The 13,984-nt window shown below is 32.3% G+C and overlaps 5 protein-coding genes across 5 annotated transcripts in view; 1 reads left to right on the top strand and 4 right to left on the bottom strand.

The window, feature by feature from the left end:
* LOC129804095 (protein PET100 homolog, mitochondrial) overlaps nt 1-13,984 on the top strand; it is a 225,944-nt gene that overhangs the window by 88,683 nt on the left and 123,277 nt on the right. The window lies entirely within an intron of this gene.
* LOC129803959 (uncharacterized) lies at nt 294-2,121 on the bottom strand. Its single transcript, XM_055850862.1, has 4 exons — nt 1,842-2,121; nt 1,500-1,771; nt 1,261-1,420; nt 294-1,201 (listed from the first exon to the last, which is right to left on the bottom strand). The coding sequence occupies exons 1-4, from the start codon at nt 1,992-1,994 to the stop codon at nt 494-496; spliced, it is 1,293 nt and encodes a 430-aa protein (XP_055706837.1). The 5' UTR covers nt 1,995-2,121; the 3' UTR covers nt 294-493.
* LOC129805996 (uncharacterized) lies at nt 3,219-13,979 on the bottom strand. Its single transcript, XM_055854325.1, has 12 exons — nt 13,475-13,979; nt 13,137-13,411; nt 12,912-13,071; nt 12,144-12,842; nt 6,828-6,953; nt 6,490-6,761; nt 6,261-6,420; nt 5,695-6,188; nt 4,886-5,039; nt 4,539-4,810; nt 4,319-4,478; nt 3,219-4,235 (listed from the first exon to the last, which is right to left on the bottom strand). Exons 1-12 carry the CDS (start codon nt 13,592-13,594, stop codon nt 3,528-3,530), a joined length of 3,600 nt encoding a protein of 1,199 aa, XP_055710300.1. The 5' UTR covers nt 13,595-13,979; the 3' UTR covers nt 3,219-3,527.
* Nucleotides 5,406-7,054, bottom strand: LOC129803985 (uncharacterized). Its single transcript, XM_055850900.1, has 4 exons — nt 6,828-7,054; nt 6,490-6,761; nt 6,261-6,420; nt 5,406-6,188 (listed from the first exon to the last, which is right to left on the bottom strand). The coding sequence occupies exons 1-4, from the start codon at nt 6,945-6,947 to the stop codon at nt 5,484-5,486; spliced, it is 1,257 nt and encodes a 418-aa protein (XP_055706875.1). The 5' UTR covers nt 6,948-7,054; the 3' UTR covers nt 5,406-5,483.
* On the bottom strand, nt 7,234-10,066 carry LOC129803990 (uncharacterized). The gene is made up of 4 exons (XM_055850924.1): nt 9,818-10,066; nt 9,475-9,746; nt 8,024-8,183; nt 7,234-7,956 (listed from the first exon to the last, which is right to left on the bottom strand). Exons 1-4 carry the CDS (start codon nt 9,935-9,937, stop codon nt 7,255-7,257), a joined length of 1,254 nt encoding a protein of 417 aa, XP_055706899.1. The 5' UTR covers nt 9,938-10,066; the 3' UTR covers nt 7,234-7,254.

The following is a 13,984-nucleotide window of genomic DNA, read 5'->3' as shown; positions in this document are numbered from 1 at the left end:
AAATAGTGTTCAATTTGATGATAAGAACATTAGTCGCTAAATCTTATCATGCATACACAGAAGACCTATTATGAAATTCAGTATAGCATGATGAATTTGCTTGGTACAAATAAAATAATCTCGAATTTTATTTACATATGAAAATATCCAATCTTCAAATATATTTACATAAATTCCTTTATGCTAATTGGAAAGACTTTTAATGAATCTCACACCTCAGAGTGCAATATATTAATTTTATATTAATAGATTTATGAATATCTCCAGAGATTGCCGATTAAAAGCAATTGAAATGACTAGAGTTTGAGTTTTGTGATTTATTTCAATAGAATTAAACTATTTACAATTTTCCTATATGTGACAATTTAGCCAAATGTCTTAAATCATTTGAAAATATATTAGATATTGTGTTTTTCCCTGAATTTTACCCTAACTACTTTCCTCAATTTATTTACAAACAATTGATAGTTTACAGAATAAATAGTAAATGAATCTAATCCAAAAGTCCCTTTAAGAATAGGTGTGGTAGAACTTCTGTCAAAATTGAAACAATATCTGGATTTTTATAAACCATCCTCTGCATATTGGCCAAATTCTCAGGGGTAGGATCCATGATCTGATCAATGTCGACTTTTGTAAAATCAAGGGAGAAGAAAGGCAAAAAGCACAATCCCAAAAGAACTTCCAAGAGACCAATTTTCAGCATTTCAATATTCAAGTCCAGTAGAGTAGGGCCTTTTCTTAGGCATCCCAAACGTTCAAGGTATTCAGTGAAGTTTTCATGATAAGTTGATATTATCTCTCCTTTACGAGCTCGTACTGAAGCATTTCCAACTGCGTAGAGAGAGTACAGCAAATCAACAGCAGGTGATCCCCAGAAACACATTTGGAAATCGAGCAAGAATATCTTATCAATGTCTTCGGCATTTTTGATAAACATCATATTTTTGATGTGAAAGTCGGCGTGACAGAGCACATTGAATCCGGGTTCGGGATTAGGTTTGTACACGCTCAAGAGTCTTCTTAAGAATGTATGCCTAGTTACTTCAATCTTTTCTGCAATTTTCTCATATCCAGGCCATGTTTCGACTTCTTCTTTCATTAAATGCAATCCATCAGCGAGCATTTGCATCTTATCGATTGTCTGTTCTGTAATCATTATACCCTCGTTCTTAGGGAGATCAAGCTTGTAGGAATATTTCTGAAATTTGGAATTTGTTTTAAAGTGTTTGACTTCAGAGGATAACAATTTTAACTCACATTATCATTCATGTAAAAGGAGAGTGCATGAAATTTAGCTAATTTCTTAACGACTTTTTCAGTGTTATCGAAATCCAGGAAACCGTTGTTCATTTCATATCCAAACTTACTAATATCTTCAAAAATTAGAACTAGAGGATCTGTGTTATGGTAGAGCATCCTGAAATTGATTCAATAATAATAATTTATTCGAATAATTATGTGATTTTCATTTAATGACTATAAAATTGATTAATTACCTAGGAGCAAGTTCTTCAAAATCTCCTATAGATTCCATGAGTCTACTCATTTCAGGAAGAACCTTTGTATACATGTAAATCTCTCTATCAAATATAGGCATTTGAGTGAACATTTCCTTTTTCATTCCTTCTTCAACGGGCATCGTTTTTACAACCAAAGATCTTGAAGACACAGTCTTCCCCCGTGAGGTATAGGAGACAATAGCTTTGAACATAATACTGGCAAAGTGATCTCCTGGTTTTGTTCCCGGAATCATTTCGAATTTTGTTATCTAAATTGTAAAATTTGTCTCTTTTATTTAACAGCAACCAATCAAGTTTCAAAAAATAATAAATTATTACCGTGAGAGCCTTATCATTTTCCACTTGTTTCAAAACATTTAGAAAATATTCTTCATTGAGAAAACTCGGTGGTGTAAGTTCATCCTTGTTGAACTTTGCAGGTTCCTTGTTTTCGCTCCCTACTGATCCATTGCTCTGTACCGTCTCTGCCATGTTTCACACAATTTTCTTTTTTAATTCAGTACGAATGAATAGCACTTTGTATTGTGAAATATTCCGTATAGCTTTGCCTGTTGTCTTGACCACGGCGGAATGTCAACTGATTTGATGGCAACGTACCACATTTGATTAGTTCAATTTTGATCTGGTTTATGTGTGCTTATCTATATTGAAACCTTGTGTGAATAAAAAGGCTCTGAAAAGCTTATGGTAATAGGGATTCTGCATAGGCAATCTTGGATTGTTTGAGAATGGGAATTCATAAACATTTGATTCTTATAGCTGATTTTTAGGGCAAAGGTATACCTGGGAAATAGAACCTACAGAAATATTTCTAATGAATCTATAATCACGATAATCACTTGAACCACCGTTTCATAACTTGTTGAAATTAAATTTTAAATCTCAAAATTCTAACGACATCAATTTAATTTAAAATTCTTTTCGTTACAACATTTTATTTGAATTATCTTACAATTTCATAAATTAATTCTGACATTATTCAACGAATTGCGTATTTCTGGCGTTAAAGGTATTTATCCGTTTAATCCTTTAACAACGAAACACTTTTTACGGACTGAAAATCAACAATAAAAATTAAACTGAGAAACATAATCAATGATAAGTCTTACATCTAACCTCGGAAAGTCCAACAGAGTTTGATTCGGTGTATTTTGTGCTTCTATGAATGATAGGGACAAAAATAGCCTAAAAATTCAAGTAATTTTTCTGAAAATACCAATGAATAATATTTTTCAAAAATAAATAAGATCAATTATGAATTTGAGAATTTAAAAATTTGCCATTTTTGAGCTTAAATATTTACTACATAACAAATAGCTATAGAGACTTGCATTCTAGATTCCTTCAACCTTCTACTTTACAATTATGTACACAGACATAAGCAAAAAATAACTTTGGGTAGTCAGGAGAAATTATTTTCTTTATGGGACACCGGTGTTCCAATCGTCCTTAAAGGATTATACTGCATCCAATGAGCTTCACTGCACTTGATTCCACGGGGCATGGGACTGACAATCTCATTCGGTATAAGAAAAAAATTAATGCATATCTAGAAATCCTCTTGCGGGAATGCCTGATTCCTTTATGGAATGTTGTGCCAGCATTATTATATTTAAATATTTATTATTCAACGAATTATATGCATACTAATTATAATGCTGATTAAAGAAGACTTCGAATAAATCAAACGTTAGGTTGGGTTTCAAGAATTTATTTTAATTTCAATAAACTATTTGCAATATATGCCTTATGCTAGCAATTGAAACAAAAGTGAAATAAAAGTACAGGAATTTTTTAATACTTCATTTGCAACAGTTTTTGAAAATTAAAATCATTTAACAAATCTCTGAATTTACGGTTTTTGAAATTCGATTAAATTTTGAATTGGTCTTCTAAATATTTATCATTATAATGTTTTTCATTTTAATAAATAACAATTGATGAATTTACAGATTTTTTTCTATAATTTTAAAATTAACGTAAGTCTAAAAAAAATCTAATGTATTAATCCAATAGTCCCTTAAAGAAGAGGTCAGGAAGAATTTCTGTCAAAATCGAAGCTATGTCAGGGTTTTTGTAAATCATCCTTTGCACATTGGCCAAATTCTCAGGAGTAGGATCAATAATCTCATCCATATTGACTTTTGTGAAATCAAGAGAGAAGAAAGGCAAGAAGCACAAACCCAATAGAATTTCCAGATGCCCATTCTTTAGCATTTCAATATTTAAATCCAGTAGAGTAGGGCCTTTTCTTAGGCATCCCAAACGATTAAGGTATTCGGTGAAGGTATCATGATAAATTGTTACAATTTCTCCCTTACGAGCTCGTACTGAAGCATTTCCAATAGCATAAAGAACGTACAGTAAATCTACTGCGGGTGATCCCCAGAAACACATTTGGAAATCGAGCAAGAATATTTTATCAATGTTTTCGGCATTTTTGATAAACATCATATTCTTGATATGAAAGTCAGAGTGACAAAGCACATTGAATCCGGGTTCGGGATTAGGTTTATACACATTCAAGAGTGTTCTTAAGAACTTGTGTCTCACTACTCCAAGCTTTTCTGCAATTTTCTCAAAACCAGGCCATGTTTCGACTTCCTCCTTCATAAAGGCCATTCCGTCAGCAAACATTTGCATCTTGTCAATTGTCTTTTCTGTTATCATTATGCCATTGTATTGGGAAAGGTCAAGATTATGGGTGTATTTCTGAAATTAGTTTAAATGTAGAAAACAAGAATATATTACATATATTTTTTATATTAACAAATTAAGCAATGCTAATTACTTACATTATCATTTATGTAAAATGATAGTGCATGGAACTTTGCCAATTTCTTCGCAACTTTCACTGTATTGTCGAAGTCCAGAAAACCGATGTGCATTTCATACCCAATTTTACTAATGTCTTCAAAGATGAGAATTAAAGGATCTCTGTTGTGATAGAGGAGCCTGAAAATTGATATAGAAAAAGTAAATATAGTGTCTCTTACTTTAGTTTTACTTACTCACCTAGGAGCAATTTCCTCATGATCCCCTATAGATTCCATGAGTCTTTTCATTTCCGGAATAACTTTAGTGTACATGTTAATTTCCCTATCAAATATAGGCATTTCCGTGAACATCTCTTTCTTTAGTCCATCTTCAACGGGCATCGTCTTCACCACCAGAGATCTCGATGACACAGTCTTCCCTCGTGAGGTGTAGGAGACAATAGCTTTGAACATAATACTGGCAAAGTGATCTCCTGGTTTTGTTCCCGGTACAATTTCAAGTTTTGTTAACTATTAAATGTAAGACACAAGTTTTTCAGTATCTGAAGGTATCGGTAAACATTCCGGAAATGAAAAATGAAATACCTTGAGAGCTTTATCATTTTCCACTTCTTTCAAAACTTTTAAAAAGTACTCTTCATTGAGGAAACTCGGTGGTGTAAGTTCATCCTTGTTGAATTTTGCAGGTTCCTTGTTTTCACTCCCTACTGATCCATTGCTCTGTACCGTCTCTGCCATTTTTCACAAAATTTTATTTATAATTCAAAATAATTGAATAGCACAGGGAATTATGAAATAGTTTCTGTATAGCTTCTCCGTGTTCTTTCGCCCACAGCTAGAAGTTAACTGGTAGATCTCGACGTAGCACATTGACTATATTTCAATTTTATGCGCCATTCCTATTTAGCTGTATATTGTGTTTACATAAAAGACCTTGCGTGAGTAAAAAATCAGCATTAGTTTGGACAAAAAAAATCATCTCTATGTAAGGTTTTCTGAAATATGCTTAATCATCTTTTATTTTTCACACTGTAAATTTGCTAATTCCATAAAAAGTGCAATACATAGAACATTATTTCGATCTAATGCTGAATTAAAACTCAAATTTTTCTATTTGCTCAATTAAAATCTTTATTTAACAATTTTTATGATGTTATAAACATATTTATGTGCTTTTATTTCTTCAGGCTAAAATTCCTTTGTAAAAAAGTTCTGGAAGTGTTTCCTTTAACACCTTCACGATTTCTTCATTTGTGTACATAATTTTTCTGACTTTAGACATTGCTTCAGGAGATGGATCTACTACAGCTTCGAGATCAATTTTTGTGAAATCTAAGTGAAAGAAGGCTAAAAAGCACACAGCCCATAAGATTTCCATTGGTCCCCTAACTAACATTTCTATGTTGAGATCCAGCAACGTGGGGGGTTTTCTCAAACATCCCAAACGATTTAGGTATTCAGTGAGGGTATTGTGGTAAATACTGAGGATTTCACCTCGGCGTCTTCGACACTCTGCACCACCGATTGCGTAGAGAACGTATATTAAATCATTTGCAGGTGATCCCCAATATGATATTTGAAAGTCCAGAAACATTGTCTTATCGATATCTTCACCATTCATGATAAACATCATGTTTTTCATGTGAAAATCACCATGACAGAGCACATTGAATCCGGGTTCGGGATTTGGTTGGTAAACTGCCAAAAGTTTCTTCTTGAACGTTTGATTTTGTGTTGCCAATAATTCTGCAATCCTTTCATATCCTGGCCATTTTTTCACTTCTTCATAGAGATAGTCAAATCCTTCGAAGAATACTTTAAGTTTATCCATCATGCTGTCAACCATCATGGTTGTATACTTTGTTAGATCATTTGTGTGATTGTATTTCTGTAATAAATAAAATTGCTTTTAAGAAGTTCAGGAAAAGAGATAAGATAAGTAATATTCATTCATTAATACATTGTCATTCATATAATAGGACAGCGCATGAAATTTAGCCAATTTCTTCAAAACTTTGACAGTATTATCAAAGTCAAAAAATGTGTAGTGCATTTCATAGCCAAACTTTGTAATATCGTCAAAAATTAGAGTAGGAGGTTCCATGCTGTGATAAACCAAGCTGTAATGTAAAGAAGTTATAAAGAAAACTTCTAAAAACGTAAAAATACAATTTATTTAATTTACTTACACTGGAGCTAATTCCTCGTGATCTCCAATCGATTCCATGATCCTTTTCATTTCAGGAAGAACTTTAGTGTACATGTCAATTTCTCTTTCAAAAATGGGCATATCGCTAAGCATGTCCTTTTTCAATCCACTCTCAACGGGCATTGTCTTGATAACTAAGGATCTCGAACTTACAGATTTACCTTTCGTGTTGTACGATACGATCGCTTTGAACATAATGCTGGCAAAGTGATCTCCTGGTTTTGTTCCAGGAACTAATTTGAGGTTTGTTATCTGTAATATACATATTCACTGTGTAGAAAATGAAATTCCTTTTGAAAATTAATTAAGATTTCCTACTGTAAGTTTCTCGTCCTTTTCCGTTTGACTGAGAACATCCTTGAAGAATTTCTCATTGAGAAAATCTGGTGGATTAACTTCATCCTTGTTAAACTGTACTGATTCACTATTTTCTGCCATTATTTCCTTAGGAAATATAATACGAAAAGCAAAAGTAATCAACGGGAGTGAGACGTTATTGTCAATGAAGTTGCTCGAACCACAGTCAGAAATCAACTAACCATTCTCACTACCATCGAGTATTAAATAGATTTAATTTCGTCATATGATGATAATATTCTCTGTTTTGTGAATGTTTGGATGTTTGCATGGTGGTGGGAGTAAAATATTTTTGTATGTAAATTATGTTAGCAAATTTTCAATAAGTATAGTTTTTTTTTATATAAAAAGTATTTAAAATCAGACAAAAGATTTGGAAATTTTTTATTTAATCCAAAATTCCTTTATGTAAAAATTCTGGGAGAACTTCTTTCAAAATGTTAACAATTGTGTCGGTTCTGTACATAATTCTCCTCATGTTAGCCATTGCTTCAGGAGTAGGATCCACAAGCGTTTCCGTACCCACTTTTTCATAGTCCATACAATAATACGGTAAATAACAGACAGCCCACAGCAGTTCTATTGTTCCCATCTTCAGCATATCAATATTGAGTTCCAACAAGGATAGGGGTTTTCTCAGGCATCCCAGCCGATTGAGATATTCAGTAAGGGCGTCGTGGTAGTTTAATAAAATTTCTGCTCTACGTTTTCGAGTCTCTGAGTTTCCAAATGCATATAAGAGGTAAATTAGATCATATGCTGGTGATGCCCAAAAAGACAACTGATAATCCAATAGCATGATTTTGTCAATGCTATCTCCAGATTTTATAAACATCATATTCTTCACGTGGTAATCACCATGACATAGAACTTTGAATTCAGCCTTTGGGTGTTTATAAACGTCCAAAAGCTTATTCACAAATGTCTCATTTTGAACTGCAAGTTTATCGGCAATTACTTCAAATCCCAGCCAATTTCGTACTTCATCTTTAAGATAGTCAAATCCTTCGAAAAAGACCTTGAGCCTGTCAACCACAGCTTCTGTTACCATAGGTGTGTACTTTTTAAGATCAATCTTGTGTTTGTATTTCTGTAAAGAGATATATGAAATTAGTAATTATTTTTTTGGATGGTATTTTATATTTTCAAATTTTTACATTATCATCGATGTAAATGGAAAGTGCGTGAAATTTTGCCAATTTTTTCACAACTTTAATTGTGCTGTGAAAATCGTAGAATCCATTATTCATTTCGTATCCTAATTTTGTTATATCTTCGAAGATGAGAATGTCTGGATCTGTATTGTGATAAATCAACCTAAAAATAGTCAAAGTGTATTAATTTATAAAGTGGGTGATAGTGAAGCTTAAAAGACACGATTCTATGCTACGAGCAGTACGATATATCCTTAAAAATTATAATACAACCTTTAAACTTTAAGCATTGACTTTCAACAGCTTCAATTTGACTCATTTATGCAGTAAGTCTTTCATTTATGATATATCAGAGACCAGCTACCGTAATTTCACCAGTTTTGCTATTTTATTGATTATTCTTTATAATTGTAAGCTTGAATATTCCTTGAAATTTCCGTCCTTAAATGGAACTATTAATTTTATTTTTTGTGAATAATTTTTTTTTAATTACGTTATACTGTTTATCCATCCGATCGTCTAGTATGGTCTGTAGTGCTAGAAGGCAAACAGTTCTAAATAGAGACTTGGGGTTTTTGTATAGCGCTCCCATAAATTGCTCTATATAATATGAAACGTTTTGTTTATTTTTTCATTTTAAGATATGTTTTGGAAACTATTTAGGTTGACTTTTCGCCTATATGCTATAATTTCGTTGATTTTTTCCTTCTAGAATTTTTTTCAAGCTCAAAGATTTTTCAAGCCAACTAGAAAGCGTATTTGTTGGCAGATTGCAGTGGGTTTGGATTCATTAGAAATTCTTTTTAATCCTAGATAAATTTGAACCTGTTATTAATCGTTTTTATAGGTTACAATCAATGAATCGGTTATGAGCGTATGACTAATATTTGTTCGGTTAAGAATCGGTTTAAATTGGTTGTAAATCGGTAAGACACCAAAAATTAATGAAAAAAAACTATATAAAGCTAGGAACTCATTCGTAAATAAAGCAGGTTGGCAAACAATTTTTTTAATCTCTAAAAGATAACGTCAAACGTTTTTTTGGAAGATTTACGTCACAAGTTCGAGCATTTAACAAGTATCTTTGCCATATTTGCCACGATTCTGAACTATTTTTTAAAATTAAAGTTCTTAATTGGATGAAATGAATAGATGGTGATTGGGCGAAATCAATTACAAAAGGGTGAATGGGGCACTATCGAACACGGGGTAGCATCGAACATTGCGATTTTAAACCTTAGAGTATAAGACCTATATGAATGTATAGACACTAAAAGGGATACTTGTCCACTGAAGAAATGATCGACATAGTTTAAGTAGTATAGAAATAATAATCAGTATTCGGTGGTACCTCATGTTCGGTGATACCCCAGGTACCAGTTTCCCGTAATTGATCGCCATATTTGGTCTTTCTCCATAGTTCAAAATCTCATTATGGCCGACTTTCTCCTTACCTTGGAGCAATTTCATCATGATCTCCTATTGACTCCATAATCTTTTTCATTTCTGGGAGAACTTTAGTGTACATCTCAGTTTCTCTATCGAAAACGGGCATTGTACTAAGCATATCCTTTTTTGTGCTGTCTTCTGTAGGTAGTGTCTTTACTACAAATGGTCTTGAAGATATTTCTTTTCCCTTGGACGTATAGGATATAACGGCTTTAAACATTATACTGAGAAAGTGTTCCCCTGGCTTTGTACCGGGAATCATTTCAAATTTTGTTATCTGCATTACAAAGATTTTGCACATTTTTACAATTCTAGTTTTATAATTTTCATTAATTTGCTATACTTTACCTCAAGATCTTTATCATTTTCCGTATCACGTAGAACATCTTCAAAGAAGTGTTTATTTAGGAATGTTGGTGGTATGAGTTCATCCTTGCTGTATTCGTTTTTATCTCTTTCATTTGTCATACTTTCAACTATTTTTTTTTAATATTATAGAAAGCACTTCACAAACTATAATGGAAAATTTATTATTTGAGGCTTGAGTGTTACTCAAAGCACAGCAAAAGAGCTACTAATGAATTGACTTTGTATAAGTACTAAGGCATGTTCTTGTGTTGATATAAATAATATTTATTGCTAGTGGTAAAATATGAACATTCACACAGCCAAATTGGGCATGTGTTAGTTTCTTTAACACAAGAACAAGTTATATGTAATTTGTATATGTATAATTTTTTTTAATAATGAAAATAACATAAAATAGATTGTTATATTTTCTGAAAGATACTGAAAGAACTGTATTTTTAATAAATGATTAAATCAAAATTTATTCCAAAATTCCTTTGTATACAAGGGGAGGAATGATTTCCTTTAAAATGTCTTTAATTTTAGAATTTTTGTAAAGCGCATCATTAATTTTTTTCCTTCCTTTTGGTGATGGATCGATTAATAATTCGATATCGAAATTTAAATAATCTAGATAGAACATCGGTAAGAAGCATAATCCAAGAAGAATTTCCATTCTACCGTACTTGAGAAGATCTATATTGAGATCTAGAAGTGTGGGACCTTTTCTTAGGCATCCCAAGCGATTTAGATAATCGGTAAATAATTTGTGATATAATGCAATAATCTCGCCTCGTCGATGTCTTACTGTAAAATCATCAATTTCGTACAAAACGTACAATAAATCAATGGCCGGTAATTTCCTTAATTGGAAATCGAGAAAAAATATTTTTTTCAATTTCTTCTCCATTTTTTAAAAACATCGTATTCTTGATGTGAAGATCTCCATGAAAGATTACATTGAATCCGGATTGAGCATTTGGTTTATACACCTTGAGTTAATTATTTAGAAATTAGGTATTTGCATCAATTTTTCTGCAAATTTCTTGTATCTTGGCCATGTTTTGGCTACGTCTTTCAGGGAAGCAAGTCCATCTGCAAAGACTTGCAATTTTTCCACAGATTTTTTCCGTTAACAAGACACCATCGTATTTAGTAAGATCGATTTTATTATCATATTTCTGTTGGAAAAAAATTTGAATATAAATAGGCAATCCATTAAATATACTTAAATACTCACATTATCATTAATGTAGAATGAAAGCGCATGAAATTTGGCTAATTTTTCCACTACCTTTATAGTGTTTTCAAAACCAAACAAATCCTCAGGCAATGCATAGCCAAATTTGGTAACATCCTCAAAGATTAGAACCAATGGTTCTGTGCTACGGTTAATTAGTCTAACATTTTTTTTTAGTTTGTAACATTAATGAGTTTGTTTTAATAATTTTTTATTTAATTTTTCTTACCTTGGGGCAATTTCATCTCGATCTCCTATTGATTCCATAATCCTTTGCATTTCTGGAAGGACCTTGGTATACATTACATGCTTATTTCTCGATCGAAGATAGGCCATTGCTTAAAAAAATCTTTCCTTAAACCATTCACAAAAGGCATTGCTTTAACGACAAAAGATCTTTCAGAAATTATTTCGCCATTTGAGATATAGGAAACTATAGTTTTGAACATTATGCTGCCCAAATGATCACCTGGTTTTGTTCCAGGAATGATATCAAGTTTTTTTTATCTGTAAGATGTAATCTTTATTATCGCCTTTGTCTAGAATTGCACAATAATGCACAACTTCAGAAATTTATACCGTGAGATTTTTATCACGTTCTGAAGTTTGAAGAACATTTTGTATGAACTCTTCATTGAGGAAATCTGGTGTAGTGAGTTCGTCCTTGCTGTATTGTGGAGATTCACAATTTTCAGCCATGATTTTCACTATTGTTTAATTATAATACTTCAGTTTAGATTAACAAACAGCCAGAAATGTACTGATCATCTCACCTGACTCGTATATCACTATTTACTATTCTCTACTAAAAGTGCAAGTTTTTAAATAACGACTTAAGTGTGAGTTTAAACAAATAAATATAGATTTTTTTATCTTAGAGTGCACTTAATAAATGTATGTATTGAATTAAAGTGCTGCACTACGAATTATTGTGAAATTCGTAAAATTTGTGCATAATAATGACCTTCTATATTTATTAGACTTATTTATTCATATTTTACATGTATACATTTACAAATTCTAAAATATCTTAACTATACATGTTGATAATACACAAATTATTGCAAATGTACAAAAAACTTATGCTAAAATTCCTTTGTAGAAAAGATCCGGAAGAGCATCCCTTAGTATATCAAGTACAAATGGGTTTTCATACATCATCTTTCTCATATGAGCCATACTGTCTGCAGTAGGTTCAATCATATCATCCATGGTAACTTTAGTAAAGTCCAAGCAAAAGAATGGCATTAAACACATACTCCACATAATTTCCATTATACCCCTTTCCAACATCTGAATGTTGAGATCTAGCAAAGTCGGAGGTTTCTTCATACATCCCAAACGTTCCAAATAATCAGTGAGTGCATTATGGTAGATATGGAGAATTTCTCCTCGTCGTTTTCGTGTTTCGGAATCACCAATGGAATATAGAATGTAGTACAAATCAACGGCTGGAGATCCCCAAAAGCATATTTGAAAGTCTAAGAACATTGTCTTTTCGATATCATTGCCATTCTTGAGAAACATCATGTTTTTAATGTGAAAATCACCATGGCAAAGAACATTAAATCCAGGGGTTGGATTTGGTTCATAAACCTTCATTAGATTTTTCAAAAACGTTTGATCTTGCTCTCCAATTTTTTCTGCAATCTTTTCATATCCTGGCCATTTTGCTACTATATCTTTGAAAATTGGAAATCCTCCGAAAAAGGTTTTGAATCGTTCCATCATGTCATCATTCATAGCAGTTTTATACTTTGTTAGATCCAGTGAGTGACTGTATTTCTGGAATTAAGAGACATTGAAAAAAATGTAATTTAAAAATTTAAGCAATGATCTCAGTATTATACTTACATTGTCATTCATGTAATAAGAAAGCGCGTGGAATTTTGCCAATTTCACCAAAACCTTTACTGTGTTATCAAAATCGAAGAATCCATTGTGCATTTCGTATCCAAACATAGTAATATCTTCGAAAATAAGAGTTGGTGGATCCGTGCTGTGGTAGAGTAATCTGAAAGGCACAATAATCCTTTTAATATACCCAATCTTAATTGAAATATTTTCTATGTTCGTTACTTTGGTGCAAGTTCTTCATAATCTTCAACAATTGATTGCATAATAGTCTTCATTTCAGGAAGAACTTTAGTGTACATATCAATTTCCGTGGGGAAAAATGGCATTGAATCGAGCATTTCCTTCTTAAGTCCACTTTCCACTGGCATTGTCTTTACAATGAGAGATCTTGAAGATACTTCTACCCCTCGAGAGATGTAGGATACAAGAGCTTTGAACATAATACTGGCAAAATGATCTCCTGGTTTTGTTCCCGGAACTATTTCCAATTTCGTAATCTAATGAAAGTGATTTTAGAGCTTAATTTTGCAGCTTTGTATAACAGAGTTCAAAATTCTTACCTTGAGAGCCTTATCACATTCAGCTGTTCGTAATGCATTTTCGAAGAATTTCTCATTCATAAAATCTGGTGGAGTAAGTTCATCCTTATTGAATTCAATGGTACCGTTTTCTTCAGACATGGTTCACTTACACGAAGACTTTTTTTTTTGAAAGCTTAATTTTATTTACACAAAATATCCTCAAGAATATCCTCTACTTTCGAGAGCCCGATGTGAAGTGGTTGAAAGATTTTTTAATACTGTATCATTAGCTTTATCATTAACAAATTTACCACGTAACACCTCCGTTCGATATTTTATTCTCCGAGATAAGACTAGTCAGGGATAGGAATGTTATTGAACTGAAATAAATACTGCCCACACTTACTGATTAAATTATTACATATTCGTAATTTTAATTTTGGGAATTTCGTGGTGTTATTGGTGAGAGCATGAAATCTTTGGCGGAGAGATTTTGTCTCGGCTTTATCGATTGTGAAATCGAATTCCCCCAGTGTAAAACGTTCAAAA

This window comes from Phlebotomus papatasi, chromosome 1, assembly GCF_024763615.1.
Source record: "Phlebotomus papatasi isolate M1 chromosome 1, Ppap_2.1, whole genome shotgun sequence".
NCBI lineage: Eukaryota > Metazoa > Arthropoda > Insecta > Diptera > Psychodidae > Phlebotomus > Phlebotomus papatasi.
Note: the sequence above shows the minus strand (reverse complement) of the source record. Positions and strands in the feature narration are given on the sequence as shown.